This window comes from Diceros bicornis, chromosome X (genome assembly GCF_020826845.1).
Source record: "Diceros bicornis minor isolate mBicDic1 chromosome X, mDicBic1.mat.cur, whole genome shotgun sequence".
Taxonomy (NCBI): Eukaryota; Metazoa; Chordata; class Mammalia; order Perissodactyla; family Rhinocerotidae; genus Diceros; species Diceros bicornis.
Genome location: NC_080781.1, coordinates 32557977 through 32578439, shown reverse-complemented (window position 1 = coordinate 32578439; position 20463 = coordinate 32557977). Strand labels below are relative to the sequence as shown.

Sequence of the window (20463 nt, the reverse complement as noted above, 5' to 3'; positions counted from 1 at the left end):
CTTCTTGTTTATCTGAGAAAGTTTTTATTTCTCCATCATATCTGAAGGATATTTTCCCTGGATAGAGTATTATTGGCTGAAAGTTTTTGTCTTTCAGAATTTTGAATATATCATTTCACTGTCTCCTAGCCTATAAGGTTTCTACTGAGAAATCTGCTGAAAACCTGATAGGAGTTCCTTTTTAGATTATTTTCTTCTGCCTTGCTGCCCTTAATATTTTTTCTTTGTCACTGACTTTTGCCAGTTTTACCAATATATGCCTTGGAGAAGGTCTTTTTACATTGATGCAATTAGGTATTCTGTTAGCTTCATTTACATGTAATTCCAGCTCCTTGCCTGGGTTTGAGAAGTTCTCAGCTATTATTTCTTTGAACAAGCTCTCTGCTCTTTCTCCCTCTCCTCTCCCTCTGAAATATCTATAATCCTTATGTTGTGTTTCCTAATTGAGTCAGATATTTCTTGGAGAATTTCTTCATTATGTTTTAGTCTTAGTTCTCTCTCCTCCTCCATCTGAAGCATTTCTATATTTCTGTCCTCTAAATTACTAGTTCTATCCTCCATAATATCAGCTCTGTTATTTAAGGATTCTAGATTTTTCTTTATCTCATCCATTGTGTTTTTCATCTCCAACATTTCTGATTTTTTTTATAGTTTCAAACTCTTTTGTGAAGAATTCCCTCTGTTCATTAATTTTATTGCTGATTTCATTGAACTGTCTTTCTGAATTTTTCTTGTCACTCGTTGAGTTTCTTTATGATAACTATTTTGAATTCTCTGTCATTTAGATTGTAAATTTCTGTTACTTCAGGATTGATTTCTGGGTACTTGTCATTTTCCTTCTGGTCTGGAGTATTAATATACCTCTTCATGCTATTTGATGGGGTGGACTTGTGCCATTGCATAGTGGTAGTATCTGGTCGCAGGTTCCACCTACTGCCACTGGGGGGGGGGTGGGGGCAGGAGCTGTGTATTCTGAGTGCATCACAATCCCTGGCAGCCGTGCCTGTCCTTTGAAAGCTGTGCCAAGCAGGGCCCATCTGTGTTTGCCTACTGGCCACTGCTGCTTTATACATGTAGGTTCGCAGGGATTCTGGTGGGGGTCCCCTGCTCTGGCCTACCAGCCAAGCTGGTGTGCCAGGTGAGAGGGAGGAGGGATGCTTTCATTTGCATGTGTGATCCCAGGGGTGCTCTCACTCTGCACTGTCTGCCCTCCTGCGATGCTTGGCTTGGTGAAGATGCCCCCATGATTGCTTAGCCTCCTGCGTGTGGAGCATTCCCACATGTAGGAGGCAACTCCGAGAGTGAAGGTGGTCCCACAGAGGGCTGCCCTTTCCACCCACTCCCCTAAAGTTGTGTGCCAGCTGCTGTGCATGGTCCCGTGCCCTAGATCACTGCCATCCAGGGAGGGAGAGGAGATCTCCTTACCTCCTTCCACTGCCTCCTGAGGGAGGCACCTTCAGACATATGGCTGTGTGGAACTTTCAGACATCTACTGTGTTGTGTGAATGCCTTCTGTTTGTTTATGAATATCCTTTTTGTTGTATCTTAGTGGGGAGAGACTAAGGGAAGAGCTCACTCTGCCATGATGCTGACATCACTCTTGAAGTTCCTTCTTTTATGGAGTTATGTTCCAGAACCAAGGTGTGGACCCAGAGAGTACATACCCACTCTAGTTTTCCATAGTTGCTCCCAGAGTAACTCTACCTGGTTAGTCAACCCCCAAGCCTCCACATGACCTGACAAAGAAGACAATTGTGATCCTTCTTATCCTTATGTCCAGCTGTGACCATGGAATTTATCCTGGGTCTTCCTTGAATAGGTTACAGGTGACCAGAAACAGTCAGTCCTTCTAGGCAGAACTATAAGCCCAAGCAGCCAAACCAAAAGAAAAAAAATGCAGTGTCTTGTGAAGAGCAATAGAGAGAAGCCAAAAGCCCAAACCCTGGATACATAAAATGAATACCCCCAAATATTCCCATCACCACCACTATTGTTATTACAGATAGTAAACAGAAAAAGATAGATTTTAGGAATCAGAAAAGGTCCGTTTCTATCTCATCCCTTTCCCGTAGGCTGCAACAATTATTGCTCACCCTACTTCTGTCCAACCCCCACTGCTTCTGATTTTCCCAGGTTCTCATTCCCTTTCCTCATTGCCCACTTTTCATCTTCCATTGCTAGTACACTTTCTCCTTTTCCATAGGCCATCCTTTGGTTTCTTCTAACAATAAACTTGGCAGCAAAGCACACATAGTGAACTGAACCACCATAGACCAAAGCCAAACAAGAGTGGGGCAAGCATTAGTCCACTTCTGGTCAGCAAACCCCATGTTTCCTTAATTCTTAAAAAAAGAAACTATTAAACAAAATATAAACCAATAAAAAATAAGCTATAATCATGACAATGTTCTATGTTAGAACTATATAAATTATGGTTGCCTAATGAGGAATATTTCAGAAAAGAGGTTCGCTGTTTAAAATGTGTTAATACCTATCCAACACCATGGAGAGGAAGGTTGGTTGGTTTTTACAAGACCAGTTCCACAATTCAGAAAAATTCCTATAATAGAAAATTTACTCATTAACTCATATTACCTTATTATGAATAGCATTTGGGAGAAAACAGGTGTAGCAGATGCTGTTGTTGCCCCACCCATATACCCTTGACATTTACCATGTCCATTCCAGCTTCTGGCACCTGTAATTCTTTGCCTAAAGCCTCTCTCTGGACACTTGAGCCCTCTCTGCCCTCCCATCTCCCAGAAGCAACCCTCAACCAATGACTGGCAGAGTTACTGGATAAATATCCCAGCTCCCTTGCCTCATGAGCGGGATAAATCTGAGGCATGTTCTACCTGGGAGATTATGCTCTAGCTGCCCTTAGTGATCTTGCTCATCAATGCAAATTTTACTGGCTTTCTTTCCTTCCCTGTTTTACTTCTCTACTGCCTTCCTGATATTTCCAGGGATTATCTGCCAAATAGATACTTGCATTTAAACCATTTTCTCAGGGTCACTTCCAGGAGAACATAAATCAAGAAAATGTTTTCATTTGCCTGACCCATTGCTTACTAAGCAACCTTCTGATTTATAGTTTAGTGACATTAGTGGCTAATTTCTGATAGGATGTTCTGTGCAGGTAATTTGTCCTGTTTGTGTGTAAGTCTCATCTGTGGCTGATTAATGGCTCTTGGAAATATTGTTGGTATGAGTCAATCTTCTAGAACAGGAATTGGCAAAGAACAATCTGTGTGCCAAATCTGTTCAGTCACTTGTTTTTATTAATAAAGCTTTATTGGAACACAGCCACATCTGTCATTTACATCTTGTCTGTGACTGCTTTCCACACTACAAGAGCAGAGTTGAATAGTTGTGACAAAGACTATTTGGTCTGTAAATTCTAAAATATTTACATCTTACAGAAAAAGGTGGCTGATCCCCCATGTAGAACCTGTCCACCTTTGGGTTCCTTGAGAAGGAGAAATCCATGAATTTATAAATATGAGAGCCAGAACTTGGACCAATGGCATCTCACCAAGTGGCAGCAGCTCAGTGTGACTCTCAGCCTGAAATACAAACTAGTCATCACCCACTCAATTTGTTCCAATGTTTGGTTATAGCATGTTCAGAATCATGTCTTGAGAATTCTAGAGTAGAAATGAGGAGGGCATGGGCTAGACAGGAATATTGAGAAAGGGTCTTTTAAAGTGAGTTTTGTCAGCACGCTTGAGGAAAATTTCTCTCCAAAAAACTTTCTTTCTTGATTGACCTGGTGCTTGCTTATCATCCCATCATGCTATACCCTCTTGGACCTTACAGGCTCAGCATTAATTACTAATTAATTGGAAACTTGTTGATGAGGTCCTCTGTAAGTGATCCTAAGCTATGTATGCCATGATTCTAGCCAGCTTGAGCCCCTTCAGCGTAGAGACACTTTCTATTCTTTCTTGTCAACCTTCTAGCCCCCCAAAATTGATAACACAGTATTATATACATAATAAATGCTCAGTAAACTTTATGACTGTCCCATGTCCACCACACACAGACTCCTATAGATGAGGCAACATGGCATTAAAACTGGAATCATTTGCCAAATATGAAATAATTGTGTATAATAGGTGACTGATAAAGAATATAGGCTTCAAAAATGTCAAAACAGGGTGTGAAATCCTTAGTCCTGATCACACAGTCTTATTTTCAGACATTCAAATGGAACAAATTGCTAAGTCATGAACTTTATGTCTTGGAAGAAATCCTTTTGGCCAGAGACTAATTACTAATAAACTTGTTTTTGCTCTGTCATTCACAATCTAGTAGGGGAATAAAGTACATAAGCCAATAATGACACTCCAAGGCACATTTAGACATTGCAAAAATAGTCTACCACTACATTTATTGTCTCCACTATCTCAATTCTATTTATTCTTTAATACACTGTGATCTGGCCTTTATTTTCAATTAAGTTCAGCTTGCCATTTTTTAAAGTTCCTATTACATATATGCTAGGGCTTAAGGAGAGAAAAAAATACATACATTCCCTGAACTCCAGAATTCCCTAGCCTATTAAGGGATATAGGCACATGAAGAAAAATTGTCATACAGAGTGGTAAGTGCCATTAAAAAGAAATGAAGTAGTAGTTGTGATAACACAAAAAGAGGGTGATCGACTCTGTTTAAGGGTGGATCTTAGGTTGAGTTCCCTGGAAACAGACTGAGACAGGGATTTATTGAAGGAGTGTGCTCAGGAGAAACCTGTACAGGAGTAAGGGAAGCAGGATAGGGAGGGGAAGAAACCAAGCAATGATGTGATCTCAGGCAAAGTCTAATCTTGGCTAGATACAAGACAGATTCTGGAGCATAAACCTCACTGCATAAACAGGGCAAAGGGTCCAGGCTTTTGTGCCTCTGTCATTGGCTGCCCCAGTTAGCCAAGGTCAATCCTTCTGAGAGGGTCACAGGCATAATAAGCTGCAGCACTTACAAGCAGCTGGGGGTTTGGATGTCCTGGCTGGTCAAGTTGATCTGGGCAGAGCACCAACAGCATCTACTAAAAGAGGGTTAGAAAAAGTAGATTATATGTTTATCACTTTGGGCAGCCCAACATCTTAGCACCCTTCCTGTTTGGGGAAAAATGTCAAGACAGATGGGAGACAAGGCTCTACTTCATATGATGCTTCCCATTTTCTGAGCAAAGTTCTACAACCTTTCCAATATGTTACTGGGCATCTTTCTAAAAAATTCCTTTTCTGTTTTGATTGGGCAGAGTCAAATTTTGTGGTTTGCCACCAATAACCCTGACAGGTACAGAGATTATGGAAATTGTTAGGGCATAGATGATTATAGCCTGAAAAAGATGGGGGCTTTCGGGTAGGAGAGGAGTACATGGAGGGGAGAGATACTAAGTAAGTTCAGGCTGAGTAAGAGCCAGAACTCTAGGGTGACTCTGAAATTTATTACTTGTGAGACTGTGGGAAGATGTGGTAAATCTAGGGAGAGTTTGGGGAAGGGACAATGAATTCATTTTGGGATTTGTTGAGTCTGAGTTTTCTGGGAACATCCAGAGGGAGATGTTGCACAGATGGCTGTGCAAGTCTCATAGTCAAGAGAAGCATCTAAGCGTTGAGAGTGAAGGGGCGGAAGACCCTCCTGTACCCACTCTGGGTCCTTTCTGGCTGGGCTACAAATTAAATTGACATGAGACTGAATAGCAGGAGAAAATCAAACAAAGCTTTATAACATGTATATGTGGGAGAGACCCACTGGGTAACTTGACAAGATGGCTGAGGTTTTCACTTTAAATAGCATAGTCAGGTAGACAAAGGAAGATGTTGGGGGTGGGGGGAGTCTGCTATGGAAGATTACCAGAAAGCACAGTGAATAAGAGTATGCAGCTTTAAGTCCTCGCCTTCCACACTGATAAGAGTTTCTAGAGATAAGGTCATCCCCCCTTCTTCCTGGTACAGAGAGGTAGATACCTTTATAAATGGAGATTTCCCTTATAAATGTAAATGTCTCTTACAAAGGATAACATTTACTTTTACTTGAAATGGGCTTAGCAAGGACAGTCCCAGTCTATCCATACCCAGAGTTAAATTCTTTTAGGCAGTTAGTTAGTGGGGGGGGGGGGGGTGTCAAAGTTTCTTGCAGAGAAAATAATCAAGGTAAAGAGACATATTTTGAGGTGGCCAATTCTGATCTCCCACAAGAGAAAGAGTGAGAAAGGCTGAGATTGGCCATGGATGTGGCTGAACTCGAGGGGGGGTGTATATAGAACAAGAGTTGAAGAGACCAACAGCAGAATTCAGGAGGGTGGTTAGGTCTATATATTTCTCTATAGATAAATCTTAGGTAAACCATGAAAGGACAGGGAAGGTAAGGAAAGAAGAAATAGTCTACACTGTTAAGTACTACAGAGTGATGAAGCAGGGAAAGTGCTGAAATGTTAATTAGTAAGTCAGTGATTACCTTTGAGAGAAAAGTTTACATAGAGGTCCTTAAAATAAAAAACTATCCCTCCTCCTGTGTAAGGTAAATCCACCACCTTTCCCCTTCTCTGGGTCTTCTTTCGTTAACTGTATCCCTTTACACTCCTGAATTTGTAAGCTTTCCCTCTCTATTGGCTCCTCTGCAGCAAATAAACATGGATAAAATACCCTTTCTTTTCTTCTCCACTTGTAGAACTCCAATTCATCTTTTAAGACTCAGTGTCACCTCCACAGTGGATGTTTCCTAACTCCCAGGTAAAATTTAGACCCTTTTCCTCTCCTGGACTCACACAGCACTTTGTGTTGACTTCTCTTTTAGATCTTATCTGAATTGATTGGAGGTATCTATTTATGTGTCCATCTTTCCCACCATACTTGTGAGCAGAAACTGTGCCCTAGTCACCTTATATTCCTAGTCTCAAGCATAGTGTGGAATACTTCACAGAAGCCAATATAATTTTTGAAAGAATGGCTATTTGACTAAAAAATTCAAAAACTACATGAATGCTTCTTTTCTAGAATGTTTTAATTCAGATTTATTTCTTGATTTATAGTTCTAAAATATATTTTAAATTGGAACTTTTACTTCTCCATAAACTTTCTAGAAGAATTAAACTTTAGGGAAAAAAATCATTCACAGAGAATTATTCCACAGGAAAAAAAGAGAATAAATCTCCTTCTTACATGTGGCATAGTTAATATCATATATAATAAATTATAAACCAAAAGCAACATTACAAAAAATAAACGTTGAAATATAGATAAAAGGGAAGGAGTCTATTCCTCCTCAGGCAAGGCAGTAGCTTTGCATATTAATGAAATTTAAATGCCTCACAGTAAGAAAAATGATTGGAATAGATTGCAATAACTTAAAAATGAGTACACTTTAAACAGCCTCTGTGATGAATATGTGATTATGGAGAATCAGTCAAAAAGGCTAATCAGGCATTGTTCCACTCTGATGCTTCCAGAAGCAGGATGACTGATGGCCCTCAATTAACAAAGGCACATTGAGGGAATGGCGAAACTGAAGACCCAAAGTCGACAGGTTGACTTGCTGAAATACACAAAGATGTCAGTCTGGAAGGTGACAATTGCAATTCTGTTAAGTATGCAAGTTAGGGATGTGTATAAAATATTGTAAGTATTCAGGGGCCGGCCCGGTGGCGCAAGCGGTTAAGTGCGCGCGCTCCGCTGCGGCGGCCCGGGGTTCACTGGTTCGGATCCCGGGCGCGCACCGACGCACTGCTTGGTAAGCCATGCTGTGGCGGCGTCCCATATAAAGTGGAGGAAGATAGGCACAGATGTTAGCCCAGGGCCGTCTTCCTCAGCAAAAAAAAAAAAAAAGAGGAGGATTGGCGGATGTTAGCTCAGGGCTGATCTCCTCACAAAAAAAAAAAAAAAAAAATATTGTAAGTATTCAAACCATTTTGGAATATTTATTAAAAGTGAGAGAAAATAAAAGGAAACAGAAAAAGACAAATAGATGCATAAAGACAAGTGAAAGTTTAAAATATTTAATGGCTTTAGATGAATTCAGGACCTGTGGCAAAGTACTATAAAACATGGTTGGCAAAGATTTTCTGAAAATGTTTTAAGCTTTGCAGGCCACATGGTCTTTCTTGCAACTACTAACTCTGCTGTTGTAGTGCAAATACAACCACAGGCAATAGGTAATTGAATGGGTGTGGCTGTGTTCCAGTAAAATGCTGTTTATAAAAACACACGGGGGCCAGATTTGGCTTGCAAGCTGTAATTTGCCAACCCATATTCTAAAACAAACCAATGTGATAAAACAGCATATTGGGTAATAGCTAGTATGTGAGTGTGATCAATAATTGTTGATTCAATAATTGTTGAAATTACAGTACATTTTTATTGTGCTTGGTCCAGTACTTACCTGAGGGGATGACTGAGTGATTTTTTTTTTGTTTTTTTGTTTTTTTTTGCTGAGGAAGACTGGCCCTGAGCTAACATCTATTGCCAATCCTCCTCCTTTTTTTTTTCTCCTTTTCTCCCCAAAGCCCCAGTAGATAGTTGTACATCATAGTTGCACATCCCTCTGGTTGCTGTATGTGGGACGCCGCCTCAGCATGGCCGGGCAAGCAGTGCATCAGTGCACGCCTGGATCTGAACCCGGGCCGCCAGTAGCAGAGCACGCACACTTAACCGCTAAGTCACAGGGCCGGCCCCATGACTGAGTGATTTTAAATCGAGGCATCATTATTATTTTCCAGCTCCCCAGGTGATTCCAAGGTACAGCCATGTTTGAGTACTAGGATGCTAAAGAGTGCTTCCCAGAATTCAGTGTGCATATTCATCACCTGCAGTCTTGTTAAACTGTAGATTCTGATTCAATAGGTCTGGGGTAGGACTTGAGATTTTTGAATTTCTAACAAATTCTCAAATGACACTGACCTGCCCGGTCCATGGACCACATTTTGAGTAGCAGGGTGCTTGCACTGGTTTTTAGTGCCTGGGATGCCTAGATCTTGCCCCCGAGACTGATGTGTTTGGTCTGGGATATGGCCTGGGCATTGAGAGTTCTACAAGCTCCATAGGTGGTTCTAATGTGCAGCAAAGCTTGAGAACCTCTGTCCTAAAGTGCATGGTGATTTATCAATTTTAATTATTATATTATCCGTAGCCCTTTTGCCCATTCTCTCCTTCCAATCCACACATTCCTCTCTTTTTCAGGTCCAAACATCCAGATGATGGTGGAGTCTGGATTAGCACTTCATCCTTTCACTCTTCGCCACCTCTGAGAAGTGGAATGTAATTCAAGATGGAAATAGGAGGCTCAGGCAACCTGGGTTTGGGAAGAATAAGCAAAAAGTGTTCCAGGGGTGATTTAAAGAGGAGGCTGATTGCAACAAATGGGGGATTACCACAGAGTTGTCACAGCAAAACTCACCTCCAGGCTTGGGCCTGAGTTTGGGGCAGTGAACACAGCAATCCACCCTCCTGAGTCCTAGCAGCACCTAACAACTGAGCTGCTATGAAGGATTTTTCCTTCTCAATATGCAGAGTGACACAGTTGGCCAAAATGCAAGAGAGACCTCCAGTGGCAAAGTATAGATGTGAAATCTTTTCCCCAGAGTATAAAGACCACAAAGGAACTTAGAAGTGAGTGGATGATGATGATGATAATGATGGTGGCGATAAATAATGGCTTACACGTAAAGTATTCACTATGTGCCAGCCACTGTTGTAAGCACTTTAAAAATATTAATTCATTTAATTTTCTCAGCAACCCAATATGGTTGGCGCTTTTATTATCCCTGTTTTACGTATAAGGAAACTGAGGCACAGAGAAGTGAAATAACATGCCCAAGTTCACCCAATTTAGTAAGTGGCTAAACTGGGATTTGAACCCAGGCAATCTGAGGTTAAGAAACCACTACAGCAAACTGCTTCCCTGTGCTTCTTCATATCTAGAGGAGAACAGTTAAATCATATATATATATATATATATATATATATGAACTGAGATAAAGTCAGAGAGAGGAGAGGTCCTCCAAGCCGGCAGAGAAAGAAAGACAGTGAAAAGATCAAGTTTGACTATGAAGAGAAAAGGGGCAAGAGCATTTTCTGGAAACTAAACTCACAGGGCCATAATCCTCATTTTTAAGAAAGTATTAAAGTACAGTCATGGGAAAATGTGAAAGGTAATTACTGCTTACCTAAACTTGTTCATATTTTAGCAAATGTTCAAAGCAATCTGGTAGCTCTAAAAAGACTCAAGCTACCCATGTGTCTCTGAGTATAGGATACAAAGTCCATAAGTTTTTAACTTTGACCTTTGTAAACTACACATGGCACAGAAGAAACAAAATATTTTGAGTATTTTTTCCCGGACATGACAACCTTCAAGTTTACGTGGGTACAGATTTCACCTGGTCAAACAGAGAGTGGACTGAGAGAGGGGAAGAGTTTTTAAAGGGGGACAGAAGAAAACCCATAGAGAAGCATGTCTATCATTTCCTGGGGAAATCTTTTCACTGCGAAATAATTTCTTTCTACCCACAACCATGAAGACAAGGTAATAGGCTAACTCCTCTCCACATCCTTAAAGAAGAAACCAGAGGCCACACTACAGTCAAAAACAGGCTGATTTGGGGACACTGGGTGTGGCTACAGTCTGGAATGAGGTAATGGTCCAGGTGGGGCCAGCAGCCCTCTGAGTGTTCCAACACCTCAATCCACACTCTAATGTTAGCTGCCCTGGGCGTGGTGCTAGCTGGGCCATACTCTTGCTACGCTCTCTTTCTGGTGAGTTTATTCAGTCCCCGTTGTAACCAGATTGAAAAGTTCGATCGCCCAGGTTCTTGGTCAGCGTAAGAGAGGAATTCAGACACCAACACAACGGCAACAGCAAGCAAACAAAGATTTATTAGAGGAAAGGTCAGAATACACTCCAAGTGAGGAGCGGGCAGTGCCAGAGAATGCATCTGCCCCGTGTCTTGAGTTAGTTTTATTTTTATTTGGGCTGTTTAGAAGGGAATTAGCATTATCTGGTTATCCGCCAATAATGGTTTTTCCTCCACCCACACGTCAGGAGGGGGAGTTCTTGACCTTTAGGGGAATCTCCGGAACTGTCATGGCAGTCATCTCCCGTGGAAGGGGGGCTAATGCATATGGAATTCATATGTAAATTAAAGAAAGGTCAATGTCCTCTAGAGGCGTATAGCAGAAGGCTTTGTTTGGTGCACTCATTACTTTTATCGTCGTGGTTGAAGGTCTCAGACTCCAGTGGCAGCGCCAGGTGGGTCTCAGTTCCCCTTTATCTGCATCTTGTAGGATGCCAGCACGATGCTTCACTGATGCAGCAAGGTCTCCAACTATGATCCCCCACTCATGTCTACCTAGCTACCTATCTCATTCCCCCGTCAAGAAGTGTGGACCCTCAAAATCGTCCAGGGTGAGGGATGTTGTAACAGAATCTGGCTGCTTCAGGCTGAGAAGGGCACAAACCATTTCGGGGAGAGGGCCCGACACTTCTTGCTGACTGTCAGGAGTATCATAGTGATGGCCATTTGTAGGAGTGTCATAGAAGATGGAGTAGGCATAATGCAAGGAGGTGGGTTTTGGCTGCGCCACCATTTGAAGTTTAATAGCCTGTAGACAGGAAGAAACAAATTTAATGAGGAGATTAAGGATACAAGGGCCAAAGATGAGGAGTATGATAAAAGTTATAATTGGTCCTAAAGAGGGCAAAAACAAAGTAGCAGAAGGGAGGTGTCCTTTAATATTATTTCAGACTTGGTTTGGGTCTATTTCTCCATTATACCTGTGAAGCCATGTGGCTTGTTCATATATTGCCTTACTATTAACTTCCACCTTGCCAGAGTTGTTGACATAAGTGCAACATGTCTTATTAATCACCACACATACTCCTCCTTGGGAGGCGAGGAGGTAGCCGCCAAGGCTAGTCGATCATCCATAATCACATTGTCTAGGGAATCCAGAGATCTCCTAATACCTTGGAGAGCATCGCCCATATTTTGAGCTAGTTTCTCAAAGGCTTCAGTCAGATTTGGGCAGTGGCCTCATGATATGCAAAATCTCCCCATGGGCTGCAAGGCCTATTGCTAGGCCTATTCTGGCCAGAAGGAGCCCCCAGTGCTCGCTTATTTCATTTAGTGTGAGATGACTTATGGATTATGATAAGAAGTCCCCATGGGCTTAGTTGTCCTGTGGTGCATTGTCCCCTAAATTGAGTGTTATTTATACAAGGGAAGGCTAATGCCTTTCCTGGTGAAGGCATGGTAAGAAAGGGACTGCCTGCATAGGGCAGTAAGTTTTGTCTGGGGCCACAAAGAAACAAATATCCAGTTGGGATACAGGCCTGATGAAGGTCTGAGGAGTTAAACCAGGTGTTTAAGGAGGGAGCTCATAAGAGAATGCCTTGGCACCAGGGGGATAAAGGCCCTCCATTGTACTCAGGATCCTGTGAGCTGGCAGGGGTAGAATAGGCCTTGGGAGGCAGGTAGAGAACCTCTAGGAGACAAGTTAAGGACCCTTCCAAGGGGCGCATCTATCTTTCTTTTGTGATTTTAACATGAGTGGTCCTAGTGTTAGTTTTGTAGTTTTCTCAAGAGCAATGTGTTAGTTTCCTGGGGTGGACCCATTGTGATGTTGGTTCCCAACTGTGAATTACCATAGAAGAGCCTCTGAGTCAAGTGAGGGGTTAAGTAAAGCTCCTGAGTTTTGTATGCCCATTTATCCCGGTTACAGGACAAGAGTCAAGGGACAATGGTCCTGGGGTATGGGTCAGGACAGAGTAGGTGGCTTCCATATCCAATAAGAAAGTAATAGCCTTACCTGCCACGTCAAAAGTTATCCGAGGCTCCTGTGGTGTGATGGCGAGCACGAGCTAAGGGGCCTTGGGCCCCGTCAATAGTCCTCGTGAGACAGTAGGATTTGGGATGTCCCTGGCCCCGGAGAGAGCCGGGGGCAGTCCTTCCTCCAGGGGCCCTTAAGTCTACAGAGTGAACAAGGTGTGGTGGGCACGACTTAGTCTGAGGACATTCCTGCTTCCAATGTCCCTCTTGTCCACAGAGGTGACAGTTTTCTTGCTTAGAGTTCTGGTGAGGCAGTGTCTCTGACGAGGGCTTCCCTGGTCCTGCCCTCACCTTAGGGCCTTTTACCGGATAACCCTGAGGTGGGTTGGCGGCCAAAGCCGTGGCCAACAGTGGGGCCTTATATTTAGTTCTTTGAGCCTTCTCTGCCTCCTTTCTCCGCTCCGGATTGTTAGATACCCCGAAGGCCACGTCCATCAACTGATTGATGGGCGTTTGGGGTTCCAGAGTAGCCTTTTGTAATTTTCTCCTGATGTTTGGGGCTGACTGGGTTATAAAATGCATCTCTAAAAGAGTTCTACAAGTGGACAGGATGACATGCATGTCAGCCCAGCTTAGGCTGAACGAGAGAGTGAGACCCTCAAATTTTTAACAAAGTGGGAGGGATCCTCTGAAAATCTACTGAGCTTGTTTTGGCAGGCAGTTAGGTCAGCCATGGAGAAGGGCACATGGACCTGCATAATTCCTCCCCTGGGACTAGGGACCTCACGCAAGGGGAGGAACTTGAGGGTTTGTAAAAGGAGGGAGGCACTTTTTAGATCTCGTGTTCCTGCCTTGGGCACTTGGAGATCTGAAAAGTTAAGTGTAGGTTGAAATTGATATAGGTAAGGGGTAGCAGATTTAGGAGGTGTGTGGCAAATCTAGCAATCTGTAAGATTTTGTCCCTTTGCTATAGTTGGTGACAGTTGTGTAAGATAATTACCATACCCAGTCTTGCAGTATGCAACAAAACAAAAGGAAAAGGGAAAGAAGCAACAAGTGAGGTAAAAGAAAACAAAGGGAAAGTGCAGAGGGGAGTCAGAAGAGGCTCACTCACCTGTGGTCAGATGAGAACTTGGCCTAATTGTGTTGTGCGCAGACTTTGGTCTCGATTTGGTGGAGAGGAGCACTTTCTGAGGTCCCATCTGGGTCTTTAGAGAATTTTCCTAGTTTTTGTTGGCACTGCACCAGTTTGGACATAGAAAAGGGTGCCTGCACTCATATGGTCCCTGCCTGGCCATTGGCTACTTCTTGGAGAGGGGATAGTCCAAAAGGGACTTCCCTATTAGTTTGAGGGAGTGCAGTAGGCAAGGGAGGCTGATAAGCTGGCAGTCACATAGGGGTAGGCGTGAGCCCTGATTTTGGGTCTTTTGGTTGAGAAGGGGCCTCAGTCCCCTCAGTTCTGATGGCTGCCGTAGTGTCTGGTGTATTTTGGGTCATGGGCCGACACTTCTCTGTGTATGTGTTGCCCTGGGACTCTAACCCAGAGTAGAGGGGCTCAGGCCCATTCCTGAACTTGAGGTCAGGGGAAAGTGGGAACCCTGGGACTCTAACCCAGAGTGTGGGGGCTTGGGCCCATTCCCAGACTTGAGGAGTTTGGGTTTGTAGTACTCATAACTTTCAGGAAGAGTGTCAGGGGCAGACGAGGGAGAGTGGGTGTCCCCATCATCCCTCTGCCCTGACCAGATCACAGCAACCCTTTGTCCCTCCAGCAGGTTCCCTGGGACTTGCCATACCCAGGGCACTCGGGGACTCACCATACCCAGAGTGCATGGAGTGTGGGACTCGCCATACCCACTATATGTGATCTCCCTGTTGGCCCCAACATCTCTGCGGCCGGTGTCCTGTCCCCCATGGGTGCCCATGGAGATGAGGACCTTCCTGAGTTTTACAGTACAAACTATGGCCAATTATAAGTCCCCTCATTCCTGGGTGAATCTCTTGGGACCTAGCGTCCTGATGGAATATTGCCCTCAAGCAGTCCCATGAAGCCTGATCTATGAGTCTCCTTACTATTTGGTGGCTGGTGATGGTCACTAAGTTAGGGGGTGTTTGAGTCAAACTGGCCTGGCTTTGTGGAACTGACTGTCATATGTATGTCATGGAAAATTTTGACCTAGTGGCATTCTATGAGGTGCCTAGTTAAACAGACCCATAAGCTAAAATCCTGATATTGGGGGTCTCTAACTCAATCAAAGAAAAGGCTCATAACCCAAACTGTGGCCCTCACAAATGCAACACTTAGGCAAAAAGGAACAGGACCAGAGTGACAGCTTACAGAAAATTTCGCAGACTTTAGAGCCCCACCGCCAATTGAAAAGGACATCAAAATAAACATGGGCAGCAGCAGCAGAGACAAGGCAAGGGGGAGGCTTTGGTTCCCCCATGACGGGAAGAGGTGAAGGTGGGAGTAAGAGACGTCAGAGAGAGAGAGAAAAGCAAGGAGGCCTGGTTGCGGGCGACCTAGGTGCCTAAAAGGGGAAGTTGCTGCAGGGTGGGAATGTGTGTGCTTCACTGGGTTCCTGTTCGTGGCACAGACATTTTCTTGTGGCTGGCAGGGACTAAGATTTAACCCTGTTCCGTGACCAGCTCCTCCTGTCACAGGTGACTTCTTTTAGGTGGTGAGTGCCTTGATGGCTTTTAACTGCTCAACCTGTGCCCACCCTGTGTGCAGCTTTTTGCCCTCTTATCAGGCTGGAAAAGGGAAATAGGGGAGGAAGAGAGAGATTTGGTAATGTGACAGAGAGGAGGACAATTCCTCTAGCACAAGGGAGGCGAGGAATGTAGACTTACCACTGGTTGATTGTCAGTCTTTTATAGTCTCCTGGCTTGCAAGGCATCCAGGTAGAACTCATTCGGAGCCATATGTCATGAAACACTGGGACCTCATAGCATTGTACAAGGTGGCGGACCATGCAAACCCACAAATAGTAATCTCTATAGTCTGGCTCTAGAACAAACGGAATAGGGATCATTACCCTGAATGGACAGATGGGGTATATGTCCCCTTTGGACATGTCCAGCACAGATGCAACACCCTGGGGAAAAAGGACAAGCGTTTAGGGACTGGCGGCAGAACAGGGAGCATAAGTCTGTGCCCTACCACCAATTAAGCAAAACTGAAAAATATTCGTCATTTGTGGAGGCACTGACCAAGCAGGGTAGAGGGAGCATCGGAGGCTGTATACAGCAGCAGGGAGCTAAAGAGGAGATAAGAGAAGAATGTTGCAAACTATCCACCAGCCATGGAAAGGCTGAGGACATAACTTACGATTTGTTGCGCTGGTCAGATAGTATAACGAGGTTGCCGGTGACTCCTCCTGGCTGGCTGGCCAAAGAAAGGTGTAACTGGACTGAAAACTCCAATTGCCCAGGTTCTTGTTCAGCATAAGAGAGGAATTTAGGCACCAACACAACGGCAACAGCAAGCAAACAAAGATTTATTAGAGGAAAGGTCAAATACACTCTAAGTGAGGAGCGGGCAGTGCCAGAGAATGCATCTGCCCCGTGTCTTGAGTTAGTTTTATTTTTATTTGGGCTGTTTAGAAGGGAATTAGCATTATCTGGTTATCCGCCAATAATGGTTTTTCCTCCACCCACAAGTCAGGAGGGGGAGTTCTTGACCTTTTAGGGGAATCTCCAGAACTGTCATGCAGTCATCTCCTGTGGAAGGGGGGCTAATGCATATGGAATTCATATGTAAATTAAAGAAAGGTCAATGTCCTCCAGAGGTGTATAGCAGAAGGCTTTGTTTGGTGCACTTGTTACTTTTATTGTCGTGGTTGAAGGTCTCAGACTCCAGTGATGGTGCCAGGCGGGTCTCAGTTCCCCTTTATCTGCATCTTGTAGGACGCCAGCAAGATGCTTCACTGATGCAGCAAGGTCTCCAACTATGATCCCCCACTCATGTCTACCTAGCTACCTATCTCACCATCACCTCCACACCATCTATAGCCTGATGTCTCCCATATGTATATTTCCAAACCTGACATCCCACCTGAGCTCCAGAGCTCATGTTTCTGGCTATCTGCATGACATTTCCACTTGCATATCTAATAGGCATCTCAGATTTCACATGGTATGCCTTCCCCACCCCTCGTGTCCCCCTGCAAATGTCCCCAGATTAATAAATAGCAACACCTTCAACCCAGATGTTCAAGTCCAAACAACAAAACATAGATTATTTTCCCCATTTCCCATTCCTCACGTCTGGCCCAAAAACGAATCTTGTCAACTTGTCTCAAATCCATCTGTAATTTGTCTAGGTCTCTTCATTTCCTTAGTTGCCACCACAGTTGAAACCACCATTGTCTCTCATTGGACTAGCTACAATATCTCCTAACTGGTCTCCCAGCTTCAACTCTCCCCCACCCCTCTACATTCTTCAAAGCATCCAGAGTCGCTGCCTTAACATTCAGGGGGATTTATTCTACTTAATATTCAATATCACAGATTTGACCTTCATCCATGATCTTATATTTTTCAGCCCTTCTATTGAGGTAAATTTTTTTTGGTACTATGTTGCTTTATTGCAAGAAATGGTACAGTTGAAGTAAAAATCACACGTGGATGTTTTGTAAGGGCAATATGCATGCCCAGGACTGGTGGCCACAGGAAGTCACCCCTACATCTATGGGGAAGCCAGCCCTATGCTCAGTTACATTAACACTGTAGCCCAGGGTGAATTTGTCAAAGATGTACTCTACCGTTCTGGCTTCCAAGGCCCCCATTTTGCTACCCAGAATTAACATAAACATTTCAGATCAAGTTAAAGCCCCTTTTATTTTAATCCCTGCCCAATCCCATTCCCTTCACTCTTTCCCCAGAGGCAACCACAATTGTGATTTTCAGGCCATATTTTTATACTTTTACCACACACAGGCATCCACATTCACCAGGGCCCCAGAGCAGCCACCCCACACCCCCACTTTGTTTATAAGGGGAAGACTAATTTTGTGTTTTCCAGGGTCCCATGGAATACCTTCTCCCTCTATGCATGGAGATCCTGAGCTGCATGTGGATGGGTCATAGGGAGAGACTCCTGGATACCTGTCTTAAGACTTAAAAGGTGAGATTTGCACACAAGAAGAGAGACCTTTATTTATTTAGGAACCACATAACTTTATTGGAAGAAATGGTGAAACTGGAAGAAAAAAACTTAAGTGAACGTTTTGCGAGGGCAATACTGCAATATGCATGCTCAGTATGGTGACCAGGGGAAGTCACCAAACCCCCGGTGGCCGTGGGGAGGGCAGTCCAAACTCAGTTCTTACTGCCGTCCCCCAGGGTGAGCTTGTCGAAGAGGTACTCGGCCATGCCGTCTTCCGGGGCCCCCATCTTGCGCAGGTTGGTGAGATGGTCCCCCAACTCTCTCATGGACTTGACTTGCTCGAGCAGGTGCTGACTCTCCAGGTAGTCGCACAGATGGGGATCCTTCTTGTCGGTGGCCAGCTGGTGCAGATCGAGCAGGCTCTGGGTGACGCACTTCTCCATGTGCAGAGCGCACTCCAGGGCCTTCAGGCCGCTCTCCCAGTCGTCGCGGTCTGGCTTCGAGATGTCGCGGAGAAGGATGCGGCCTCCACGCAGGTTCTGCAGCTGCATCAGCCTCTCGGCGAGCTCCCCCTTCTGGCGCGACAGCTGCAAGAAGAACTGGGAGAAGTGCTTCAGGGCCACGTCGTCCCTGTCGAAGAAGTAGCCCATCGACAGGTACACGTAGGAGGCGTAGAGCTCCAGGCAGATCTGGCTGTTGATGGCGGCCTCGCAGTCGGCGTGGTAGTTCTGGAGCACCTGCGAGGGCGGCGCGCTCGCCATGGCTGGCTGGGCGGTTGCGGCGGGCGCGAAGGCGAAGGCGGCCTGGGAGTGTTCCCAGAGCGAGCCAGGAAAGCGCTGTCGGTTGGACTCTAGGCTGGCAGCAGGTCCGGAGGCGACCAAAATGGAGTCTGTTACAGGGATAGGGGGTGGGAGTATCTGTTACGTTACGTACGTGGCGTGGATCCCTTACGTTACGTGCAGGGCGGGGGTGGGGGGGACGCGATGGCGTGGGGAGGGCAATGGCTTTGGGAGGATGGGCACAAGTGTGATGTTCCAGGTTCCATCAGAGCCTGGGCGAGGGAGGGCGGCTTTGCAGTGAGTGCCCGGCATCTATTAAGTTTTTAATTTTGTAATGAATTATTTTTATTTTTCAAGTACTTTCTCTTCTTCTTTAATTGCTCCGTTTTATAACACTCTGTTCTCTCTAAACCCATTGTCTTCCTTGAAATTCTGAGAATATGAATTTGTATTTTTTGATAAAGTTCTCTTTTGTTTCCTGTATAATATATATATGTATATATTTCTCCAGAAATAGTTCTCTTAGTTTATCATGATCTTCTCTTTCACTTTCCTCAAATTTCTGGCAAACGTTTGTCCATTCTTGTTTGGGAGTAAAGGACTCGTTTGATTAGCTTAGGTAATTATCATGGATCTAATCTAAGTTGTGTCTATTTCACTTAATAGGCTTCTCCTCTGAATGGGAGACTGGAGTGTCTTCTCCTTGGGGGTACATGGCATTGAGCTTGCAGGTAGGATAGGCACCCTCCCAAATGCCAAAAGCATGGCATTTTTCAGACGCTGGAAGACTTCAGTGAAGACTTCAGTGCATCTCTCTTTGGGGTAGATGTGTCCTTCTGTTTTGTTTCCCTTCTGCTGGGCACATATGAAGTTGTCTCACACCTGCTCTAATTTGGGGGTTCCCTTCCTGGCCAAGTAATTCACTGTCTTTGGAGTGTAGTTTTGGGAGATTAATGCAGGTCAAATGCCATTGTGGCTTTGTCCAATGTAAGTAAGATTAGGGTAGGATCAGAGCAGGGCGGTGGCAAACATCTGTTGTTCAGAGAGTAGCTCTTTAATCTCACAGTCCACCCAGGACCCTCTGCAGTCTTTTGATTTCATTGACTCTGTTCTTGAACTTTGAGTGTGCTTGGCTTTCTACTGCAGGTATTTTCAGTTCTCTGCTTTTGTCAGGCTGAAAGCATCTCTTGTTTCTATCTTCCAAGCATTCCTCATAATCTCTGGTTTGCTAACTATATCCTTTCTAGTTTCTGTATGTGCAGATAATGTTTTTGTGTATCTCGTCCACTAGTATGATTCAATTATCATTTTTTACTTTTTAAAAATACAAATATACTTATTTTTTAAATAGTTAATGCATTCACATGGCTCAAAAGCCACATAGTTCTACTCTCTGTAGGCAACCAATGGGGTATTACTTGTTGTAATTAGAAGAAAGAGAAAAAAAAAGAAGAAATAATACTCATGTTAAGAAAAATCATAGAAACACGAGAGGAATCTTTAGAAACATATTCTTTAGAAACATATTATTTTCGAGTGCACATGGAGGATTTACCAAGACAGAACATATTCTGTGCCATACAACAAGTCTCAATAAATTTATACAGATTCAAATAATGCAAAATATGTTCTCTGACCACAATGGAATTAAACTAGAAATTATTAACAGAAAGATATCTGGAAAATCCCCAAACATTTGGAAACTAATAATACAATACACTTCGAAACAATCCATAGGTCAAAGAAGAGATCAAGGAGTATTAAAAATTATTTGGAACTGAATGTAAGCAAAACACAGCATATCGACA

The 20463-nt window shown here is 44.0% G+C and overlaps 1 protein-coding gene across 1 annotated transcript; it reads right to left on the bottom strand.

Moving 5' to 3' along the window:
- Positions 1-18065: 18065 nt before the first annotated feature.
- On the bottom strand, positions 18066-18741 carry LOC131400858 (ferritin heavy chain-like). The gene has a single exon (XM_058535627.1). The coding sequence runs from the start codon at positions 18635-18637 to the stop codon at positions 18089-18091; it is 549 nt and encodes a 182-aa protein (XP_058391610.1). The 5' UTR covers positions 18638-18741; the 3' UTR covers positions 18066-18088.
- Positions 18742-20463: the final 1722 nt, after the last annotated feature.

What these genes read in the sequence shown, in the direction of transcription:
- LOC131400858 (XM_058535627.1), bottom strand. Translation starts at nt 18,637, where the DNA reads ATGGCGAGCGCGCCGCCCTCGCAGGTGCTCCAGAACTACCACGCCGAC.